This window comes from Salarias fasciatus (assembly GCF_902148845.1).
Source record: "Salarias fasciatus chromosome 7 unlocalized genomic scaffold, fSalaFa1.1 super_scaffold_4, whole genome shotgun sequence".
NCBI lineage: Eukaryota > Metazoa > Chordata > Actinopteri > Blenniiformes > Blenniidae > Salarias > Salarias fasciatus.
In genome coordinates, this window is record NW_021941229.1 from 26,124,650 (window position 1) to 26,149,672 (window position 25,023).

Here is a 25,023-nt window from a genome sequence, read left to right on the forward strand (position 1 = left end):
TCTTCCTGCACAATCGCCAAATACTGTGGAGCTACTAGATGCTACATGTTGAACTCACTTCAAGCAGCTCGTTTAAGGACAGTTTGAAGTTTACTGCCCTCTAGTGGACTTCAGAGGGAATTACAGCCATTTGTTCGAATCATCTGAAGCAGACGTCGCAAATAAATTCTCTATAACTCTAATTCTCTATTCTCTCTCTGTAAAAAATAATGAAAGTTAAAAACATCTACATATATTTCATGAATTTGAAGCTTCATACAGTCATCAGATCAGACATTTCCTTCTGTTAAAAGTCTCAATTTGAATAAAAAACTCAGTATGTTTATCGGACCGTCAGTCACTGTAGCTGGTAGAAAATGTAACTCAGACAGGAGAAAAACTGTTTGTTCAGCATTAATCTGCTGGATTTCTGTATCGGCGGCAGCAGGAGGCTGTTTGTGCAAAAAATAAACGCGTTTATCCTTCAAGTCTGAGCTCTGAGAGGGAAAAACAAACTGCAACAGAAACAGTTCAGACAGAAAGAAGAAAGGGCAACGTCTTCTTCTGGAGGAAGAGAAATATTCAGGGGAAATATTTCCATCACAGAAGCACCGACGCGTTTTTACTGGAAACAGTGTCATGTAAACGGTCATCAGATCACTGGGCTGCAAATAAACCTGAATGGTTTTTTTTTGTTTGTTTTTGTTTCATCTGTGTCCTGTTTCAATGTTTCTGTCCGTCTGCTTCCTGTGAATCCGCCCGTCGTCACATTCACAGCAAGAAACGGAAGACGTGAAACTGAGGTGTGTAGCTGCCAACCAATAATATACAACATTTGATCCATTTTCATAATAAAATGTTCCCGATGATCCAAAGTTATGATATTTGGCAACACAAATCCTTTCAAAATAAAAGTTGTTACAAAACATAAAGAGGGCTGATTTATTTATTTTTTTTTCTTGACAGGTTTTGTATTTTCTGTTGTTTTCTGCTGTTTCAGTGTTCTCGACGCTGGATCTGGACGTGAGTGGGCGTGGCCGCGGTACCTTGGCGATGTCCAGGTGCTGCTGGTGGCACTGCACGGCGTTGGCGAAGTCGCCCAGCGCCGTGTAGACGGCGCCCATGTCGCCCAGCTGCCGCGCCTCGGCCAGCCGGCGCCGCGTCTGGCGGGCCAGCAGCACACACTGCCGGTGGCTGGACAGCGCGTTGGGGAAGTCCCCGATGGACGTGTAGACGTGGCCCAGACTGCTGAGGGCGGCCGAGGCAGCCTGGAGGGCGGGGGACACACACACTGATAAATACACACACACTGATAAATACACACATGCACACACACAGTCCTAACACAAAAAAACGACTGACTTAAATCCCTCTTTCTTGAACCTGTTGTCACTGTTGTCACATCCCATTGATTTTAGTTTACACCCGTGGACAGACAGCTCAGGCAGTGCAGGAACCACTCTGGAAGACTGCACGCTGTTTTGAATCAGGTGTGTTAAAGGTTGTACGGAGGATTTTCCATGGAGAGAGAAATCCAGTGACTGTTAGTCACGGCATTTTTTTAGGCATTTTTTAATGGGTTCCAGTGAAACCGGGGCTCTTTTTGAAACCAGCATCATCGCCCCCTGCTGGAATTTCTCCGAAATTACAGCTTTTTTGCACTTCAGCGTGATCTTCATGTTTTCTGAGCGGAGGCTGGCGCTTGGTTTAATCACACAAAGTCAAGACAAATATGTGGAACTTTTTCCCGTTAAAAATACGATGCTGTCAAAGTGTGTGTGTGTGTGTGTGTGTGTGTGTGTGTGTGTGTGAGGACACTGCTTGATTCCCCTCAATGACTCAGTGGTTCTCCAGAGTGGAAAAACACACCCAGAAAATCCAATCATGTAGTGTGTGAGCCCCCCGCCGCTGCACCGCACCATGCTGCCTCACACACTGCCTCACACACCGCCTCACACACTGCCTCACACACCTTATATCAGTTTGTAGAAAACATCTAAAGACACAGATTTCTGTCGTCTCACACAGACAACAAGCAAGGAACTCCAGTCGCAGCCTGTCATTAAACTATATTTACTCATGAAGGTTCAGAGAAGCAGCAGATCTCATCAGGTGTGTGTGTTTGTTTGTGTGTGAGTGTGTGTGGCTTTAGGAAGGTGTGTGAATGACGGTGGAGCAGATGAATGGAGACAGATTAGATCAGAGGAGACACAGCATCCTCTCTGTGAGACTCAGGGATTAATCACAACCTGGAAATACAGGAAGCCACCCCCGTCTGAGCTGACAGCACCTGTGTGTGTGTGTGTGTGTGTGTGTGTTTACGTGGTCACTTTAGGCCTCCATTTACACAACAACTGCACTCAAAGCCAATGAAAAACTTTTTGAAAACACTGCGACTCCGTCTCCATGACGACAGCTAAAACGCAACTTTTCTGAAACGGTGCTACTAGTCCTGGTCCTGTAACGAGCCCCGGTCCTGGTCCTGGTTCTGGTCTAAACAGCTGCAGTAACCCGTCGTTCTGCTCAGCAGATGAACAACCAGAACTCATCTTCCCTCCATGTTTGCGTTCACGTCTCCCAGCATTCATGTGAAAATGAACGTTTTCTGCGACGAAAACGCAGAAACGAAGTGTTTTCAGTTGAAACGTCGTCTGATCGGCGCCTGGATGAAGGAAGGAGTCTGGAATCTTCTGACGTGTTTTCTGCCTGAACCAGGAAGTGAACCATCCTGAAAGTTCAGTGAAATTCAATGATGACAAGAAGACATTCTGTTGTTTTCTCAGGATCTGTTTCCCTGCAAATGCTGTGTGTGTGTTTGCATGCATGTGTGTGTGTGTGTGTGTGTGTGTGTGTGTGTGTGTGTGCAGCCCGTCCCTCTGCCAGTGGCTGCACGCCGTGCAGAAACAAACACTCGGCGGGATGTGTATGGATTGTATGGATTTGCGCTGACGAGCAGCGCACCTGAGGAGGAGACGCTCCATAATCGACCGTCAACAACAAACAACAACAACCACGATGCGTTCAAGGGCCGTCCACTAAAATTAGACAACTGTGTTTCACTTCCATCCACTGAGTAAGAAACTGCCACCCACAGACACACACACACACACACACACACACACACACACACCTGTTGTCTCCAGTGGAGAGCAGCTCTGTTACTGTTCCATGGAACTCTTGTTTACAGGATGAAGCCTCATCAATCCTGAATTAACTCGTCCTGCCAGCAACATGACACACGCCAGTGAGATTAACATTAGCCGTATCCACGGACGCTAAGTAGCGCGCTTCGACAGACGTTAGCTTCAAGGCTAACAGCACAGAGTAGAAAAATAAAATCTGTTTCCATCAGAGAGATCAGTGAGCAACACGAACGGTTCATCGAACTGACAGATCAAACCGACTGAAGCTATTCACACAACGAGAGCAAACACCAGCCCAGAAAAGCCACCAGCAAACAATATTGATCAACACACACACACACACACATGCACGTGAGGCTGTTTGTGTTTCCCATGAAATCATAAAAACACAATAAAAACCCACAGACACGCTGCTGCAGGCAGGAACTCATAAGAATAAATAAAATATTAAAGTCTGACAGACATAATTGGATCTGCTGCAGCACTGTGTGACACACACACTCGCACAAGCACACACACGCTGGTACATATGGGAGTAGTTAAATGAAGGTAAACAGGCACAAACAAGCTGACATCTTTACTTTGTGGTCTGAGACGTAAAGGGACCGAAGCCTGATCTGGAACAGCAATCTAATTAACTCCAGTTTTCACAACTGTCCAAAGCGCTTCAGAAGAGACACGGTGAGTTCAGCAGCTGTCCGGGCCCAAAAAAAAAAACAAAAAAAGAAAAACCCAGCAGGACTGAGAGGATAACAGGGATCTTTGTTTTATTTTGGACGGCGACGACGAAACGTGTCCTTCAGGAGACAAGGCTGGAAACCCAGTGGATGAGCCATCAGCAAAATAAAATGCTGCATCTGTATGTGTGTGTGTGTGTGTGTGTGTGTGTGTGTGTGTGTGCGTGTGTGTGTGCGTGTGTGTGTGTATTCAGTCCCTTACAGCAGATCCTGATGAATGAAGGCATCATGTCTCATTGACTCTGCAGAGAAACTTTGGAAAGTCCCAACGGAACGCTGGAGTTCCACCAATACGCCGATGACTCCCAACTGTTTATGTCAACTGTTGATGAAGTAAGTTCTGTGCTCTTATTCTGGAGAGAATCTGTGGGGTGTTCAAGGTTTTATATGAAGACACATAAAGGCAGACAGTCTCTCCGTTACTGGAATCAACATATGACTCTGATCTGAGTTCATGTTTACTGCTCTTCTAGACTGGAGTCTACAGCAGAACAGACCAGCATGAGCTTTATTTACTGTTTTTATTTGATTAACTGGTAAAAACTTTAGATATTGTCATGAAGTTTGACTCATTTTCTAAAGTACAGTGTTAATTTCCTACTTTGAGTCTGATTCCCACAGAGGAAGATTTTCACGTCTGCAGAAAGTCTGGTTCTGCAGAAAGTCTCCTCTCAGTCTGGTTCTACAGGTTTCTTCTTTTTTGTTGCAATCTACACACACTCATGTGTCCATGTTTGGCTTTTGTCTTGTTCTTGGCCTTAAATGTAAATAAAAAAATTAAAACTGAACAACTTTAAAGTGAAAACAAATTGTAACTTCATTTTCCTTCAGGAACATCACTCTCACCGTCCAGGTATTCCATTTAGAAAATACACACACGCACGCACGCACGCACGCACGTACGCACGCACGCGCACACACACACACACACACACACACACACACACACACACACACACACACACACACACACACACAGATACCTCTCTGTCCTTCAGCTTCATGGCCAGCACCAGCTGGTTCCTGTGATTGGCCAGTGCCTCTCGGAAATTACTTTTGGAGAAGTAGGCGGAGCCGAGGTTCCCATGAGCGCGGCACTCCCCGGACAGGTCGCCTGTGGATGGAAGCAGAGGACAGTGAAGCTCCGGGCGTGGCGGCGGCGGCCCCTCCTCGACGGCACTGCTCTCGGTACCTAGAGCCTTGGTGACCTCCAGGTCCTGCTGCATGTAGGCCATGCTCCTCTCGGCATTCCCCAGCGACCAGTAGGCGGAGCTCAGGGCGGAGAACACGGAACCCCGCAGCTTCAGCGAGCACGTGCCGATCTTTAGTCCCGCCTCCAGCACCACCGCCGAGGCACCGTGGAAGCCGTGGGTCAGCAGCTCCTGGCCGATGACCGACACCACCACGAAGGGGCTCCGGTCCAGCTTCATCTTCTGCAGCTGCTGGTAGGTCGACTCCAGAGAGTCTGCAGAGCAAGGCACAGGCGGGCAAAACATCAAGTGACGCTAAATCAGGTTCTGAAAACCCTAACCCTCTGGGTGGAATGGGGGAGGGATAGGCTCAGTCTGGGTGAATTGGGGAGGGATCGGTCCAGTCAGGGTGAATTGGGAGGGATAGGTCCAGTCTGGGTAGAATGAGGGAGGGATAGGTCCAGTCTGGGTGAATTGGGGAGGGATAGGTCCAGTCTGGGTGAATTGGGGAGGGATAGGTCCAGTCTGGGTGAATTGGGGAGGGATAGGTCCAGTCTGGGTGAATTGGGGAGGGATAGGTCCAGTCTGGGTGAATTGGGGAGGGATAGGTCCAGTCTGGGTGGAATGAGGGAGGGATAGGTCCAGTCTGGGTGAATTGGGAAGGGATAGGTCCAGTCTGGGTGGAATGAGGGAGGGATAGGTCCAGTCTGGGTGGAATGAGGGAAGGATAGGTCCAGTCTGGGTGAATTGGGGGGGATAGGTCCAGTCTGGGTGGAATGAGGGAAGGATAGGTCCAGTCTGGGTGAATTGGGGAGGGATAGGTCCAGTCTGGGTGGAATGAGGGAAGGATAGGTCCAGTCTGGGTGAATTGGGGGGGATAGGTCCAGTCTGGGTGGAATGAGGGAAGGATAGGTCCAGTCTGGGTGGAATGAGGGAAGGATAGGTCCAGTCTGGGTGAATTGGGGAGGGATAGGTCCAGTCTGGGTGGAATGAGGGAGGGATAGGTCCAGTCTGGGTGAATTGGGGGGGATAGGTCATGTCTGGGTGAATTGGGGGGGGGGTAGGTCCAGTCTGGGTGAATTGGGGAGGGATAGGTCCAGTCTGGGTGGAATGAGGGAGGGATAGGAACATTTTCAATACTTTAGTTTTGGGTTAAAATTCAAGCTAAATGTTCTTTAAATCATGCAGAACTTTAGTTTCCACTGAAACCAGGAGTTGAAAGCAGCAGCAGCGCCTCTGCAGGAAGCTGTCATTCAGGAAAACTCTCTCTGGAACAAGTGTTTTATATAAACCAACATGTTGAAGCAGCAGCTCGTTGTCCTGCAGAGGAAGAGCCGACGACCCGGAGGAGGCTTCGGTCTGCCGCCATGTTGACTCAGCAGCCTCCCGCCCGACTCTGTGGCCGGCTTTGAAGATTACAGGAGATCAGAGTTTGACAGGTTGCTGCCGTCAGACGGCAGAATGGCCTCCTGCTGAGCGCAGGGAGGGAGGTTTGCAGAGGAAATCGCCGCCGCCGCCGCCGCCGCCACCGCCGCTCCAGGATCTGCTGCGTTCTTCCTTCTGATCAAACTCAAACTCCCACCTGAGGCCTCGGGTTCGCCGTTCAGCGACGGAAACAGAGGTTCACTCGAGGTGGAGCCTCCATCTGCTCTCATCCTCATCCTACTGAAAACTCCCCCCTCCCCCCTCCTGCCCTCCACCCTCCTCACACTCACACTTCCGGGCCAATCAATGAGTGACACACCAGAATCCACCTCGTGAATATTTCATCACAGCCTCCTCCAGCTACTAATTCACACACACATACACACACACACACACACATATACGTATGTATATCTATCTCTCTCTTTCTCTCTCTCTCTCTCTCTCTCTCTCTATATATATATATATATATATATATATATATATATATATATATATATATATATATATATATAGATTGTGAGAAGGTAGCAGCCCTTCTCATTGGAAACCGAGACTCTCTCACATGTGTGACAGTGAGGAGTGGCGTGGCTGCGGCTCGAGTGCAGGTAGTGAGGTACCCACTATCTCCTGAGGACACATGCAAGCAGAAACGCCACACAACTACTCACCACGCACACTTCCTCCTCTTTCACTCTGCCCAGCTGATACTAACGGAGCGCGCCCGCTGGTGAAGCTGTATTTCACCTGGCTGATGCAGGGAGGAGCAGTCCATTATGTGAGGGGGAGCACAATTGTGTATTTATTGTAAATATTTATGTTCTGGGGAATGGATGTGTGGGGAAGGTCATCTTTGGTGTATGATGGAATTTATATTTTCATTTATTTTTGATACACCCTGGGGATCGGGTTAAAACCTTCTTGTAAATAATGTTAAGGCAATGAAACACCCCTCCTGAATTTTGGTTTGACCCAGACCAGGGATTGGTTAATTAGGTCTGGGCTGGACTTATTTAAGGAGGACCATGGTAAAGTCAGGGGGAGAACCTGTGAGGCTGCCAGTTTTGAGAAGCCTCTGTCAGCAGCCTGTTGTGAGGGTGTGGGACTTAAAGACTGCAAATAAACTGAAGGATTTGCACCGAACCTGTGAACCTCCACCTCATTTCTCTGCCAAACCTCTCCCAACGCGATCCAGGCGAGCTGATCCCGAGTCGGGGTGACCGCTCGGTCCCCCACATTTGGTGGCAGTGGTGGGATAAGCAACGCCGCCTGAGAAGCTGGAGGGGAGAGGAAAGAGAAGAGGGCGAGCTGCCAGGCGAGGCCCCGAGGAGGAACAAGGTCAGATCTGGTGGGGCATGATGGACCCAAGGCTGGCCAGACCAGAGGAGGGGGATTTTCCTGAGTGTGCGGAGCCGGTGGAGGCCGCTCGGAACACCCTCCCACCACCGTCCGAGAGCCCACCTGGGGTGAGTGAGCTGACCGCCTTAAGGCAACTCCTGGAAAAGTCGCTGAGTACCCAGGAGGAGGAGGCCCACAGGCAGGAGCTGCGTTGGAGGAGTGTCCAGACCCAGCTGGACAGGCTCAAAGCAGATGTGGAGACCGGAAGGAGGTCATCAGGGATCTCTCCAGCAATGGCCGCTCCAGTGGCGGCGGCGGCAGCTCCAGCAGTGGTGGTGGCTACTACGGCGGCAGCAACTCCGGCGACGGTGGCTCCAGCAGTGGCGGCAGCTCCAGCAGTGGTGGTGGCTCCGGCGGCGGCAGCAACTCCGGCAGCAGCAACTCCGGCGGCGGCAGCTCCAGCAGCGGAGGCGGTTCTGATGGTGGGAACCATGAGTGGACGCCACGGGCTCATTCCCAAACTCGAGGAGGGGGATGATGTTGAGCAATACCTCACCACCTTCGAGCGGTTGGCAGCGGCGTACCGCTGGCCCAGGGCAGAGTGGGCGGTGCTGTTGGTGCCCTATTTGACTGGGAAGGCCCGCAGTGCCTATGTGGCTATGGACATGATTGCTGCATTGAACTATGACCATGTAAAGGAGGCAATCCTTCAAAAATATGAGATTGACGAGGAGGTGTACCGCAGAAGGTTCAGGGAACCTGACATCCAGCCTGGGGAGACTCCCCGGGAGCTGTACACCCGTCTCAAGGACATGTTCTTCAAATGGATTAGGCCGGCAGAAAGGTCTGTCACGGAAGTCTTCGAGGTCCTGATCACAGAGCAGTTTCTTCGCACCCTAGCACCAGAGATCCGGGTTTGGGTGAAGGAGCATGGACCAGCCGATGGACTGAGGGCAGCGGAACTGGTAGAGACCTTCATGTCTGCACGGCGTCAGAAGAACTTCCGAGCAGAGCCCCGGCCAAGACCAGCAACAAGAGGTAGGTCTGAGGGTTTTGGTTATGTGAGTGATCCTAAGTTCGCTGAGCCCAGTAGGATGTCAGCTAGGAAACCAGTGGCCCCGGCAAATACCAAACAGAGGTCAGAAAAGCCAGTAGTCTGTTACTTGTGTAATGAGGAGGGTCATATCAAGCCAAACTGCCCCCAGAGAAAGCCTCAACATTCAGGACAGAGTTGTATCCCTAAACCTGATGGTAGCCCGGTAAATTCACTTGGCCAACTGCAAACTCTCACCGTCGTGGTCAATGGTAATCCGGTTACTGCTCTGTTGGACTCAGGAAGTACCCAAACCCTAGTTCAGCCCCACCTGGTGGAGAAAAGGGATGTCATTCCGGGTCGGCAGGTAAAAGTACTTTGCGTCAATGGAGATGAGCACGAGTACCCCATGGCCGAACTTTACATAAAAATACAGAGCCAAACATATCAGCTGATTGTGGGAGTGGTTGAGAAGCTGAGTCATCCCGTGGTTATAGGTCAGGACATTGTTATCCTCCCAGAGTTACTCCAGTCCTGTAAGCCCGTCAACGTGGTGGTCACACGGTCTCACCGTCAGCTGCAGTCCCCTGAGAAGCCGACGGATGAGTGCAGCGAGTCCACTCGCTGGAGGGAGCTAGCTTTTGCTGACAGCGAAATCACTCCCACTGCCAGTGTGAGGATCAGGAAGACCCGCATGCAACGTAGGCAGGCTAAGCTTGTGGGCACGGTGGAAAAGGAATTACAGGGCAATCAGCCGGGGGACGTGTGGGGTGATGTCCCTGAAGACTTTGAGAAACTACAGCGAGATGATTCCACCCTTAGGCCAGCATTTCAAAGAGTGACACAGGTAGATGAGGTGTCTACTGGGGTGGCTCCGGCCTTGACAGGAGAAAGCTTTGTGGTGAGAGAGGGTCGGCTTTACCATCGGACAGCAGAGGGCGGAGTAGAACAGCTGGTTGTCCCAAAGCAGCTCAGGGACAAGGTGCTAGTCTTAGGGCATGAAATCCCTTGGTCAGGGCATTTAAGCACATCCAAAACCTACGAGAGGATAGCAGCCAGGTTTTATTGGCCAGGTCTCTTTAAAGAAGTGCAGGAGTTCTGTAGATCTTGCCCCAAGTGCCAGCTGACTAGTATCAGAAGGACGAGGCCTTATCCCCTGCAGCCACTGCCCATTATTGAGACCCCCTTCTCCCGCATAGCCATGGACTTGGTAGGACCCCTGGAGAGATCTCAGAACGGTTACAAATATATTCTCGTTGTATGTGACTATGCCACCAGATATCCGGAGGCCTTTCCCCTGCGGAGCATTTCAGCTCGCCCCATAGCTCATGCCCTGCTGCAGCTGTTTTCCCGGGTAGGGATACCTGAAGAAATCCTCACTGATCAGGGTACAGCTTTCTTATCCAAGACCCTTAAGCAGGTGTATAGTCTGTTAGGCATCCGGGGCTTGCGAACCACTCCATACCACCCTCAGACTGATGGTCTTGTTGAACGCTTCAATCAAACTCTAAAGAACATGCTGAGGAAGTTTGTGGCAGCCAACGGAAGGGACTGGGATCGGTGGCTGCCCTACTTGCTCTTTGCCTATCGAGAGGTTCCTCAGGCTTCCACTGGCTTCTCACCGTTTGAACTGCTGTACGGAAGACGGGTGAGAGGTCCGCTGGATGTGCTGAAAGAAGTCTGGGAGGGACCCGGCACCCCCGAGACGCAGAGCATCGTGGCCCATGTCCTCAAGATACGGGATAAGATGGAGGAGATGGCGGAACTGGTGCGGGCTAACCTGGAGCAGGCGCAGTCGAACCAAAAGGCCTGGTACGACAGGGCTGCCAGGCAGCGCAATCTCCAGCCTGGGCAGAAGGTTCTGCTTCTCCTACCCACGTTAGAAAACAAGCTTCTGGCCCAGTGGCAGGGGCCCTACGAAGTGGTGCGGAAGATGGGTCCAGCTACCTATGAGGTGGACATGCCAGAGAGGAGGAAACAACGACAGACCTTCCATGTCAACCTTCTCAAAGAGTGGCATGAGCAGCAGCCAGGACTTCAGCTCCGGGTGCAGGCTGTGGTGGAGGAAGAGGAGTGTTCTGGGCAGTTTTTCCCAACCAGCACCAGCAGCAGCCGGCAAATGGCTGCCATGGACATCTCACATCTGTCCCCCCAACAGCAGAAGGAGTTGGCTGAGATCATTCCTCCGGGGCTGTTTAAGGAGACTCCAGGATACACCACCGTCATAGAGCACACCATCCCCCTCAAGGACCTCACACCGGTTCGCCAGAGGATGTATTGGGTGCCAGAACGTCTGTTGCCGTGTCTGAAGGCGGAGGTGGAAGACATGCTCGCGCTGGGCGTAATTGAGAGTTCGACCAGTGAGTGGAGCAACCCCGTGGTGTTGGTGCCAAAGAAGGATGGGAAGATGCGCTTTTGCATTGACTTCCGCCGAGTGAATGCCCAGTCCCACTTTGATGCATATCCCATGCCTCGGCTCGAGGACTTGATTGAGAGGCTGGGTAAAGCATCCTTCATTACCACTTTGGACTTATGCAAGGGCTACTGGCAGGTGCCCCTGGCTAAGGAGGTCAGGCCGTACACTGCCTTTCGTACGCCCCAAGGACTTTTTCAATTTATTGTTATGCCGTTTGGCCTGCAGGGGGCACCAGCCACATTTCAGAGACTAATGGACATTGTTCTGGCTGGTACAGACTCTTTTGCAGCGGCATACCTGGACGACATTGTGGTGTACAGCGCCACCTGGGAGGACCACCTACGCCACCTTGGGGAGGTGCTCCAACGCATCCATCAAGCGGGTCTGACCATCCATCCACTCAAGTGTGCCCTCGCCAAGGAGGAAGTGCGATACCTTGGCCATGTTTTAGGCCGGGGTGTGATCCGACCCCAGAAAGACAAGGTCCAGGCGGTACTGGATTGCCCAAGGCCCCAGACCAAGAAGGATGTCCGGTCGTTCCTGGGTCTGGTGGGCTGGTACCGCCGGTTTGTGCCGGATTTTGCCGGACGTGCAGCTCCCCTGTCGGACCTGACTCGGAAGTCAGGCACCCCTCAGATCCAGTGGGGGAAGGAGCAGGAGAGGGCATTCCAGGATCTGAAGGAGGCGCTGTGCAAAGACCCTGTGCTGCAGAGCCCGGACTTCGAACAGCCCTTCACCGTCCAGACCGATGCCTCCGGGATTGGTCTTGGGGCGGTGCTCCTCCAAGGGGATGGGGAGGACCAGAAGCCGGTGGCATATATAAGCCGCAAGCTGTTCCCTAGGGAGACTCGATACACAGCAGTGGAACTGGAATGCTTGGCTGTCAAATGGGCCCTTGACAGTCTAAAATATTACTTGCTGGGCAGAGACTTCACCCTCGAAACTGATCACCGCGCCTTGCAGTGGCTAGGACGAATGAAGGACTCCAATGCCCGCATCACCCGCTGGTTCTTGGCTCTGCAGCCCTACCGCTTCTCAGTGCGGTACGGGGCTGGGAAACAGAACCAGGTTGCAGACTTTCTGTCTCGCCACCCTGTTGTCGAGACTCCAGAAGGGGTGGGAAATGTGAGAAGGTAGCAGCCCTTCTCATTGGAAACCGAGACTCTCTCACATGTGTGACAGTGAGGAGTGGCGTGGCTGCGGCTCGAGTGCAGGTAGTGAGGTACCCACTACCTCCTGAGGACACATGCAAGCAGAAACGCCACACAACTACTCACCACGCACACTTCCTCCTCTTTCACTCTGCCCAGCTGATACTAACGGAGCGCGCCCGCTGGTGAAGCTGTATTTCACCTGGCTGATGCAGGGAGGAGCAGTCCATTATGTGAGGGGGAGCACAATTGTGTATTTATTGTAAATATTTATGTTCTGGGGAATGGATGTGTGGGGAAGGTCATCTTTGGTGTATGATGGAATTTATATTTTCATTTATTTTTGATACACCCTGGGGATCGGGTTAAAACCTTCTTGTAAATAATGTTAAGGCAATGAAACACCCCTCCTGAATTTTGGTTTGACCCAGACCAGGGATTGGTTAATTAGGTCTGGGCTGGACTTATTTAAGGAGGACCATGGTAAAGTCAGGGGGAGAACCTGTGAGGCTGCCAGTTTTGAGAAGCCTCTGTCAGCAGCCTGTTGTGAGGGTGTGGGACTTAAAGACTGCAAATAAACTGAAGGATTTGCACCGAACCTGTGAACCTCCACCTCATTTCTCTGCCAAACCTCTCCCAACGCGATCCAGGCGAGCTGATCCCGAGTCGGGGTGACCGCTCGGTCCCCCACATAGATAAACACAGTAACTCTGACTTTCGTTCATTATTTTTCTTAATAAGCATGTTTGCTCAGTCTGGAAAGTTTGGGACCTGCGAGCGAAACGATCAGTAAACAACAACGAGCCTTCATTTAATCACTGATTCCAACTTCAGCGACTCGCTGAAACTTCCCCGCAAAGCGTCGTCTGCATGAGAACAACGGGATCCTGAGGAAGACGGACGGAACCGGCAAGCTGGACTTCTGGGTTTTACCGGTCATGTACCGGTGTCGGTATGAATCCCTGGTTTCAAACGTCTCTCCTGAACATCAGGAAGAGCTTCCAGATGTTGACGGCTGGACTGAGTCCTGGACGAGGATGATGATGAAGATGAAGAGTCTTCTCCTTCCTGCTGTGTCTCTTCACTCCCTCCATCTCTGACGTCGCCACGTCTCGGCGGAGCGCCGCCGAATAAAACAACAAACGCTGACAGCCTCCTCCACGTCGCTGCCGCTGCTGCGTTTGATTGCTTCTGTCTGTTTAAATATAGAGCGTGTGTCGGCCGCCCTCGGATGACTCGCTCCCACAGGGCGGCGGCGGCGGCGCGTTTCCTCCGCCTCTGACAAGGTTTACATACGTTCAACTTTAAAAACACCGGGTTCCCAGAGCCTGGAAATCAGAGGCGAGGAGCTGAAGCAGCCCGGCTTCATCTCCAGTGGAGAAACAGAACCTTTAGATACACACTCAGAGGTTTGTTTCTGTTGTGGCGTCGATCATACGTGGTGAAAACGTCCATATTTTCACAAAAACTGAACAATTACAAAGAAAAACAACAATGATCTGAACATGAAGTCAAATCTAATGAATGAATGCAAAAGACAGAGAGAGATTTGACGGGTGTAGCAGCAGAAGGGGGGGGGCTCACCTCGGAGGGGGGACTTCATGGCGGCCTCCACCATGCCCACCAGCAGCTGGAGGCTCTTGGGGTCCTGGGCCAGACCGGAGGCGAAGGCTGCCAGAGCGTCGGCATGACGGCCCAGATACTGCAGAGCAACCCCCTGACGAAAGTACGCCTGGGGAGGGAGGAACAGGGACCAGGGTCAGGACCAGGGCCAGGGTCTGGGTCAGGGTCTAGGTCAGGGTCAGGGGAAAGACCTGGAATGACCTGGATGGAGGGTGGAGCAGGATGGAGGAAGGTGGAGAAGAGTGCATGAGGATGGAGGAGGCAGGCTCTTCTGATGACACTGTTATTGCCCCCCCCCCTCCTCATTCATCATCCCGCCCTTCCTCCACCCATTAGAACATAATCTGTCCTGACAGTGAGTGAATGAAGACAAAGGGTGGAGGAATTAGATTATCCGGCGGCTCCGTTCCCTCCCGCCGCCGCCGAGCCTCGTCGTCTGACGGCTTCATAGAAAGGAAAGGAGCTGTAATCTGAGCGGGCGGAGAAACCGTCACCTCCGCCTGGATGAGCTCCAGACTGGGAATAATGGGCTCACAGCTCCACCCGACCACAGGGAGCAAGTTCAATATGTTTTCTGTACATCGGGAAGAAGTGTTTAATGATTCGATGGTTTCAAACCAGTTTCTTAAAATTATACATTTGTGAGGGAATGGTCAATAAATATTAATTACTCGATGATTTATATGATTATACAAACAAAAACAGCTTTTCAGACGGACTTTAATGTATTTTTAAAGAAGAGAGAGAGAGAAAGACAGAGAGAGAGAGAGAGAGAGAGAGAGAGAGAGAGAGAGAGAGAGAGAGAGAGAGAGAGAGCCCTCCGCCCTCTGACCCTCCTCCAGGCTGGATCACCATCAGACATATGGATGCTCCACCTGTCTACCCACCTCCATTTAGCTGCTGCCCCCCTCATCAGTTCTGCCCCCCCACCCCTCCCTCCACCCCTCTCTCTACCCCTCCCAGACCCGATCGACCGATTCTTCCTCTTCTTTGAGTCAGATGAGGATGATTATATCAGAGGAGGAAAAGTTATAATCACAGAACAGCTGCTATTATCTCAGCGTGTGAGCGGACGTGCTGCACAATAGGTACCAGCCAGCTGAGTGAGTGTGTGTGTGTGTGTGTGTGTGTGTGTGTGTGTGTGTGTGTGTGTGTGTGTGTGTGTGTGTGTGTGTGTGTGTGTGTGTGTGTGTGTGTTTTACCCCATCAAGGGTGTAAACATGCCAGAGGCAGACAGAAAGTGACAGCAGGAAGAGTCTGGCTGCTCCACCACCTCCACCCTCCTGCCTATTAGCTCAGTCTGGCTACACTGCCTGCTAAGCTCAGACAGGGGGCGCACACACACACACACACACACACACACACACACACACACACACACACACACACACACACACACACACACACACACACACACACACACACACACAGTCTCGGTGATTGTTTGGAGCGCCTCAGAAATCTGTCAGATTGTCAGATGAGAGCCGGCTGTTGCGGTTGTCTCTGTCCTTTTCTAGTTGTCTGGACTGATTGAATTTCTATCCTTAAATGCTGCAACGCAACTACAAAAGATACAACGATGCAAAAGCTACAACTCTATTACAGAAACTACAACACTGATACAAAAGCTACAACAGAAATACAGAAGCTATAACACTGACACAGAAGCTGCAACACAAATACAAAAGCTACAACACCAATACAGAAGCTACAACACCGATACAGAAGCTACAACACTGATACAGAAGCCACAACACCGATACAGAAGCTACAACACTGATACAAAAGCTACTATAGCACAGAAGCTACAACACTGACACAGAAGCTGCAACACTGATAAAGAAGCTACAACACCAACACAGAAGCTGCAACACAAATACAAAAGCCACAACACCAATACAGAAGCTACTATCGTACAGAAGCTACAACACTGATACAGAAGCTACAACAGAAATACAGAAGCTACAACACTGATACAGAAGCTACAACAGAAATACAGAAGCTACAACACTGATACAGAAGCTACAACAGAAATACAGAAGCTACAACACTGATACAAAAGCTGCAACATTGATAAAGAAGCTACAACACCAACACAGAAGCTGCAACACAAATACAAAAGCTACAACACCAATACAGAAGCTACTATCGTACAGAAGCTACAACACTGATACAGAAGCTGCAACAGAAATACAAAAGCCACAACACCAATACACAAGCTACTATAGTACAGAAGCTACAACACCGATACAAAAGCTGCCACAAAAATACAAAAGCTACAACACTGATACAGAAGCATGTCTGTCTCACATTCACTGTTCTGAGGGCAGAAACTCAGCCTGTCGTCAAGAGGAGGACAAAGATTTCCTGCTACAGATGGTGTGAAAAATACAGGGAGTCAGTCTGGGTTAACATGAAGAGACAGACAAAGAACACTGAGGACGGAGAACACTGAGGACGGAGAACACTGAGGACGGAGAACACTGAGGACGGAGAACACTGAGGACGGAGAACACTGAGGACAGAGAACACTGAGGACGGAGAACACTGAGGATGGAGAACACTGAGAACACTGAGGACGGAGAACACTGAGGACGGAGAACACTGAGGACGGAGAACACTGAGGACGGAGAACACTGAGGAACAGGAAGCGAGTGGTGAGGAACCAGATCGAGGAAAGAGCAACAGAAACACTGAGGCAGAAGAACCGAAGGCAAGTTGTGTTTTCAGAGCCTCTGAACCACCGTCGTGTGAACAGACACCAAAAAGAGACGAAGTTTGAGTGTCTTTGGCGGGACAGACGGTCTTTCTGGTGTAACCGATGAACGCAGCCTTGGCGCCACTTCAGTCCGGTCTGCTGCTTCCAGTCCAGGTGATGCAACCTGATTCCATCTCCTCCTGCAGGCGTGACGCAACAGCTGCTCTCAACAACGCCGTCAACACAACCAAACGCGCCACGAGGAGACAAATCAAGAGGTTTCCAGCTCTGAGACACACGGATTCATCATGAAAACATTTCAAAGAAAAACAATTAAAAAAAAACTGAGGAACTAAAGCTGTCCACTTTCTCACTGAAACAGAATTCAAAGTGAGACTGGAACAGCAACCAGAATTCCTCCTGAGAGCCGTCAGTCAGCGGAACACCACCGGGGAACATTTCACACCCGCCACAGGTGAAGGTCACCAACTTCATGAAGGTCATCGACCAAAGTGAAGGTCACCGGGAAGTGTGGCGGTTCAACGGAGAGAACGCCACCATGTTTAGATGTGACTGAAAACCAGGAGTCTGAGAACAAAAGCAGGGATGGAGGACGGAGAGAGAGACCGGGGAGACGACGAGGCGTCGGGGTGTCAGAGCCGAGGATGGAGCGCCGGATGAACAGATGCTTCAATTACTGCTCGTAACTCACATTAATCGAGAACAGATGGCAACACAAGTGGCAGGAGAGAGAGAGAGAGAGACAGAGGGAGAGAGAGAGAGAGACAGGATCCCATAAAGCAGACATGATGGAGATTAATGTCTCTGGAAATCGGAGAATCGGCCTCAAAACACACAAAGTCCCGACTCGCATTTTATCCAAACACAAACTGGATTAGCGCTCCGTCCGCCTCCGACTGATCGGATTCAACAGCCTGCAGGCCATGAGAGCAGCGCACCCATCGGCCACAACATTATGACCACTCCGCAGGTTCGGCCGGGAGAAGACACGCAGCAGAAATTCCATTAAACCCAGGAAGCATCGATATCCTTCAAACAAGATGAACCACCAAAGGAGGAGAAACACGAGGAGTCTTCTCCAAAATGGCAACCAAAGGGGAGGAGGGGGAATGGGGAGGATGCTCTGTTATTTTTAGTTGGTCTGCAGTTCCTATCTGAAACACTAGGGCTGTGTTCGAAACCGCATACTTACCTACTACTCATACTAACTTATTGAGTATGCAGTGTGTTTACACTGGCAGTATGCGATTTTGAGTATGCGAGAAGTTCCCGGATGCATACTGCATTCGCCAGAAATGTTGAGTATACATCGTGTGTTCACTACTCATACTGAAATTGCCCAAGATGCAACGCGACGGACATTTGAATAAACTTTATTCAGTTCACAATGACTGTTTCTTCATGATGTACATTTAGCAAGCTGAGTATTGTTCTAGATTTAATCTTCCCTCCATTGTTTGTGCTCGTAGGTATGTCATATTATGAGATTTGTGATTGGATTGACAATGATTAAAAATAGTAAAAAAAAGAAAAACAAAAAAACGAAAAAATAACCCTTACATCTGAGAACAAGTCCATGCTGAAAGCGACCATGATGTACCGAAGACGGCGAGCCGATCTTTGTTGAAGAGCCGAAAAAACTCTCCGTCGGTAAAGCATCATAATTGGCATAATAAGTGGTCCGTTAACGGGACACCGGTCCAAACGGCGATGTTAAGCGAGATATATTGCTGAAAGGTTGCCTTCTTGTTTTCAAAGTAAAAGCACAGATTTATCACTGAGGTTTTTTTGCATGAGAAAGGGAAAGGGGGGGTTTATTTTGGTGAAAATAACCGGAAGTGCGTTGCTCACTGCGGCTGGCTTGAATTTCTCCGAATTCGTCCGAACAAAATCATAAACGGCTCGTATTCTGACAAATAAACGACACACTCGGGCTCTAAACCACCACTTTGTCGCCTAATTTAAAAAAAAATCCCGATGAAGTTATACATTTGACGAGTTTAGAGCTAAAGTGAAATCAGCTTGAGCAGATCGATTTCTGCTAATGGAAGAAGTGCAATGCATTGTGGGTTATTATGTAGTATGCTGTAGTGTAAACGCTTCGCATACTGTTTGATGGACTGAGTAAGCAGGATGCAGGATGGATAGTATGAGTATGTAAGGATGTAGTAGACAGTATGCGGTTTCGAACACAGCCTAGGTGTCACTGTAACTTATTCCTCCTTTCAGAAAGGTCAAAACATACGAAATTACGAAAAACAACGTGACAGAAAACGCCACTGCTGTTACTGAGCATGTGCAGAGGAATGAGTTACTACGACCGTGGAGCTCAGAACCAGGAGTCGCGTTCCAGAAAAGTTGCATTTTCCCCCGTTTCCATGGAGACGGAGTGTTTTACAAAAGTTCCACCCCGGGAGCCGTTCTCAAAACTCTGCTTTTCCCGTGACTGCCATGTAATCTTACGCCGAAAACCTCACAAATGTGAGCAAAAACTGTTTTCAAAATGTTTTTTTCCATAACAGAGTAAACAGGCCCACATTTTACATCGACTGTAAATTAATTATGGAAAGTTTCAACTGAAGTTCACTGCGGAAAACTCTGAATTATTCATCATGTTACAAGAGTTACACTGAATTTCAGCTGGAGCTCCACCACAACCAAACAAACAGGGCCGAGCGAGAGCAGAGGAGTGTGTTCTGAAGGACTGCGCCTCGGTTTGGCTTCACTCTGCTCAGTCAAAACCCCGGCGGCGGGTGAAATACCGCCACTCTGCGCCGGGAGCCCGGCGCTGCTCGCCTCGCCCAGAGATCATTATTTAAGAGCATCTGAGGGAGTCATTAAAAGCAGCAGTCTGTTGTGAGGATGCCTCCGTGCAGGATTTAATGCATCTTATTAGCACCCCGAGGTGTGATCACATTTAACGGCAGGCGGACCGCAGCAGCGGCGGCGGCTTCCCGGCAGTCTGGGAGTCGGCGGCGCCTCTCATCTGGCAGATCCAAACAGACGAGTCAGCACGTAAAACATCAAGGAGAGAGAAATGACGCTGCTGAGCAAGCGTCTTCCCCGCAAAACTGATAACAAAGAGAGAGAGACAGAAGAAAAAGATGCTAAAAGCAGAACAAAAGAGGAAAAACCTGAACTGACCCTGAAAGTGGGTCAATAGGAAGAACAACAATGAGGTGTAGGAGGGGATGCTTCCTGTTCACACAGGCTGATCCAGCTCCTCCACTGTCATCTGGAGTAATCAGATTACATATATTGAGACGGGAGGATTGGCTGAACGCTTCACTCCATCGATATATATATTCAATAAACTGGTTCAGGAGACGACTCCCAGCTGAAAACACTGAAATCCTCCTTTTTCCGTCCGACACACTGAACTCAAGCGTTGATCCACACCATTAGAAAAGTTCATCAGTTTTTCTTTTAAATCATCATTAATTCTTAATCAATAATAATGAATAAATAATTAGAAATTAAATTCTGTCAAAGCTATTTTCCCACCGTTTCCATGGAGACGGAGTCAGCGCGTTTTCAAAAAGTTCCATTTTCAGTCACTCCGACCGCCGTTGCCGTGGAAACGGACAATGAAAACATGACCAAAGTTTACAATTTCCCTTGAAAATGCAGCCGTGGAAACAAGCCGCGAGTGAAGCGAGTTAACTTGAATTAATCTGATATTCTCCACTTTAAAAATGGATTTTACTTTTAAATTCCAGGTTTAATGACGACACCTAATCCATCCGAATATTGGTGAATCTGGAGAAAGGAAGATTCTTTCCACTCCAAAAATAATTATATCAGAGTGTTACACTTGGAAACGGGGGAAAAAAAAGAATAAAATTAAAGGTCCACTGGAGGATCCTTAGAACCAGTCACAATTGTATGGTTCCAACTCGTGATTGGGCAGTCATAATGTCCATCAGTGTGGGAACGCATTTGCATGATGACGTATCATGTCGACTCGCCGCCTCTGGCGCTCTGGTTTCGAGCCGCGCATGCGCAGAGCATTGTTTAGGAAGTGATGCAGCGGGAGCGACCATCGCACCTCATTCAGAAGCGGCTATCTCCTCCCGGCGCCTCCGAAGATCGCTAGCCACAAAAAAAGAACATTGTTTGAGATGGCAGAGGATAGAAGAACGGCCATAGAAAAGAAGGCAAAACGCGTGTTTTACTGGGAGATTCCTTTACGAGGCGGCGGACATTCAAAGCACAAAGGGATTTAGGACTGATCAGGATGAGGGGAAGTTTCTGCTGGACAGGTGACCTGCTGATGATCCCATTCAGACGTGTTTCTGTTGCATAAACACGTAAGAATCTACTTTACGGATCGAATTCTTATGTATGATTGAAGGAAGAGTCCGACATGATTACAAATGTGTTTTAATTCTATGCGGAAAGACGATGCTGCAGCTGCGCGAATGTAAACAAACTGACATGCGGCTGACGTGCGCGCTCCCGACCGTCCTCATGCGGAGGGAGCCGCGCATGCGCAGTGCTCCAAAAATGGCAAATCGGCCATGTTGTACGAAATCGGCGGCGAATCCTCGAATATGCCTTTAAAGCCAGGCGATGAGCTTCGCCAGAGAGAACAGAACTCCAGAACTCCAGCGGTATGTGATGGAGCGCTGCCGCCTCCCGCCTCCCGCTCCACATGGCGCCGGTTCAGCGGCATGAATATTCATGGCGGTTTCAGGGGGACACTGGCCGAGGCCCGCTAATTGAGTTGGAGTGGTCGTAACCGTGGTTTCCACTGGGACCAATAAAGACGTTACACCACCAGCTGCACGCTCCACAACGCTCTCCTGCACGTCCAGGTTAACGGCTCCACCGATCCGACAGCGACAGGATCCAGGACCGGATGACCAGTGGGAGGATATTAAAAATCAAAAATTACCGCTTATTTGATTTTCATTTGCTGATTCTAAAAACAAAACAAAACAAAAAATCATTAGAAGACAGGAACAACAACACTTTTTTCATATTGTACAACCGGAAGTTACATTTTTCAAAGTAAGAGCATGTATAATTCATGTTGTACTAACATTTACTGGGGGTGGAAGCGGGAAAAAGTTTTAGTCTGTAATACTAATAACATCATTCTGGTGATGTCTTTCAAATTAAAAGCCCAACAAAACATCACAACTTGGCAAAATTCAGACTGATACTGAGTGAAATCCTTCTGTTTCCATAAACTGATTCCAGGTCAGTTTGGTAGTGAACCGTCTCACCAGCCCAGTCTGACGTGGCACTTCAAAATAAGACTTCTCTGAAATAATGCTTCTTTGCTCCAAAACATGAACTTCCAGCAGCAGTATGAAAAAAATGAGGTGTTTTGTTGTTTGTTTTTCTCTTCTAATGATTTTATTTTTTTAATTTTAGAAAAAATGAAGCTTGGTCCTGCCATCAGACGGACGGCGCCGAGCCGCGGATCAGGATCAACGTCCTCCAGCTCCGTTGTCGTGTAAATACTGAGGGTGTAACGAAATGGTCAACTCACCAAACGATACGAAATATGAAAACGGACTCACGATACGAAATAAAGATCATAGAAAATCCCCAACAGTAGGAAGTTAAGCAAAAATCTAATTTTCTTTATTTTATTCTTTATGCAGACATACAAAAAAAAATAAAGCTGCATCAATACAAAATAAATTATCTTTGAAAAAATACAAAAACTGTGCAAACGGAAGCATAAAATCTCAAATAAAAAGTGCTTTATTGCTACAACAAACAGGATGACTACAGCATAACTACAGCCTTGCTGCCTGTCTTCAGTTCAAAACAAAATGCTTTTTGAAAATGGAAAAATTGTCGAGTTTATCATGGTAGTGTTATCATGGTAGTGTTTGTCCTCCCCGCTGTATACGGCCAACTGTAGCGGCATATTCTGCACACGGTTCTTGTTTTATCGGCAGTCTTCTCACCGTCCTCTCGTTGTTCTCAGGGGAAGCCAGAATAGGTCCACACAACCGATTTATTTATATTTGACGAAGGAGCGATAGCCTAGCAGCTAATTCCACTTCGTCTTCCTCCATATTGAAACAAGTGTTTTGCTACAGCAAGCGAGGAGGGTCAAAAATCATCATTCTCAGTGGTGCGCGGCGCCCTTTCGGGTTTTTTATTTCGTACAATTATTTTGTGCGTCTTTGAATTTTATTTCGCCATTTTTGATTCCGTGACATTTCGTGACACGAAGTTTCGTTACAGCCCTAGTGAACACTGTGAAAGTGTCACGTTTTCTCTTGAGACTGTTGCCATGGAAACGGCCTCTGAGGAGTTGAAGGAGCTTCTGTCAGACCTTTGAAACGCGACGCCCGGAGGTCAGAGTCAAGGAGCGTCTGGTTCCTCGGGTTGTCCCTCCTCAGGTCTGTCCTCGGCGCAGCTGTCGGAACACCTGACCCTTCACCTTCTGACCCCGCCCCCCCAACGCCGCCCCGCGGCCGGCGACCCCAGAGGGACGGCGGCGCGGCGTGTTTCACCTCCACAGGCACTGAAGTCATCCCAACTGAAGGGATGAACCACTTCCTCTGTATCTCTCACACACACACACACACACACACACACACACACACACACACACACACACACACACACACTCACACACACACACACACACACACACACACACTCAGCTCCCGGGTGACTGAAAGCAATCCCCCCTCTTGTCTCTGGGCTCCACTTTATCTGCAGACCCAGACCTCCAGACGATCCCGCGGACCTTTCATGTGTGTGAATACAGTATCAAGAAGTCTCTCTGGGAGCAGACGACTGCTCACACACACTCACACAGTGTGTGAGTGTGTGTGTGTGTGTTTCGGGGCACGTGGCCCTGTGATCCCGTTAACCGCGGTACAGCGGGGGGGTTTGTTTCGGGTAATTAGCCTGTCACTCAGCGTCGCGCCGCCGCGTCTCCGTGCGAGCGCCCGTGCAGCCGACCGGGCGACTGTTTGATTGCCTCGGCGACCTTTGACCCCGGCGGGGAGCAGAGTCTACCTGCTGGGAGCGGGAGGCCGGAGGCGCTCCGCCGCCGTGATCAGGGACGTCCAGTGCATCAAACCAGGCGCTCCCGAGACGCACGGCCAGGGGAAGAACAGGTGGAGAGGTCAGAGGTCAACAGTGAAGCACAGCACACGCCTCGCATTCACACACACGCCACAGTCAGCCGTTCCATCAGCCGTCCAGGTGAAACGTGTCCTGGAAAATACCTCCTCCGTCTCGGTGGAAAACAGGAAAAACACAACCTTCCTCCTCTTCATCCAGGTTACAGAGCATCTTCCTCCTCTAACATCCAGGGTATACAGCAAATGTTGATGTGGATAAAAACATGTAAATGGATTCACAGGACTCAGCTCCCGTCTCGTGTTTTCTCCCGGTGAGGAGGTTCGGGTTGTGAGGAGACGTTCTGAACGGCGGCGTCGCCTCATTAGGAGAATCAGAGTTCTCTCATTCCTCCACTTTCTTCCTCCTCTTGCTTTACTTCTGCACCTCTCACACCCAGCAGGGTCATCACCTCCTCCACCCCCCCCCCTCCTCCTCCTCCTCCTCCTCCTCGCTGTCTTAATTAGAGCCGAGCGGTCGGGGGAGGGGGGGGAGGCGGGGGGAGCGGTGATTACTCCGGGGAAGGCGGCTTGCTCGCGCTTCCCGCTCGGTGAATCAGGACAAGTGGAGAACACACTCCTAATGATTCCCTACAAAGCTAATTAGCGCCGCTCCGGCTTTCAGATGCGGCGCGACGGCGTTCGCTCGCAGGTCGTGATGATTCAGCCTCGGAAGGAGCATCCCGCCATTAACGGACCGTTCTCTCAGCAGGGAGCTCGTGGTTCAACACATGGTTTTGGACTTCGGGAGGAAACTGGAGTTCCCAGAGAAAACCAACACAGGCAAAAAAAAGAAAACGGAAACTCCACACAGAACTGGGCCTGGGCTCGAACCGGGGACTTTCTCACTGTGAGAGAGAGAGGGTGAACCACTGCACTTCAACACATCCAACTAATCCAATCAAAGGATTGTCAGTTTTCACATGCCGGGAGAAGAAACAGACTTTAATCCTGACGTTCATGAGTGACTGAAGGAGGAGACGTTTCAGGCCAGGATGGAGAAAACCTTTCAAAATAAAACTTCACACTTCAGTTTCTATCGGTTCTTCAAAGTTCCTGAATGTTACTGAGAAACTGTGATCAGACGCCGGTACACCGCAGGGACACAAAACCACCTGTGGACATAAAAACGTCCCGTCCAATCAGAACTCTTCACAAACCCCTGATCT

At 49.8% G+C, this 25,023-nt stretch overlaps 1 protein-coding gene across 1 annotated transcript in view; it reads right to left on the reverse strand.

The window, feature by feature from the left end:
• LOC115383086 (tetratricopeptide repeat protein 28) overlaps positions 1–25,023 on the reverse strand; it is a 98,712-nt gene that overhangs the window by 33,728 nt on the left and 39,961 nt on the right. Inside the window, 4 exon segments of the mRNA XM_075410406.1 lie at positions 1,026–1,247; positions 4,843–4,973; positions 5,052–5,324; positions 13,997–14,144. Of these exon segments, the coding sequence (XP_075266521.1) occupies positions 1,026–1,247; positions 4,843–4,973; positions 5,052–5,324; positions 13,997–14,144 (774 nt within the window).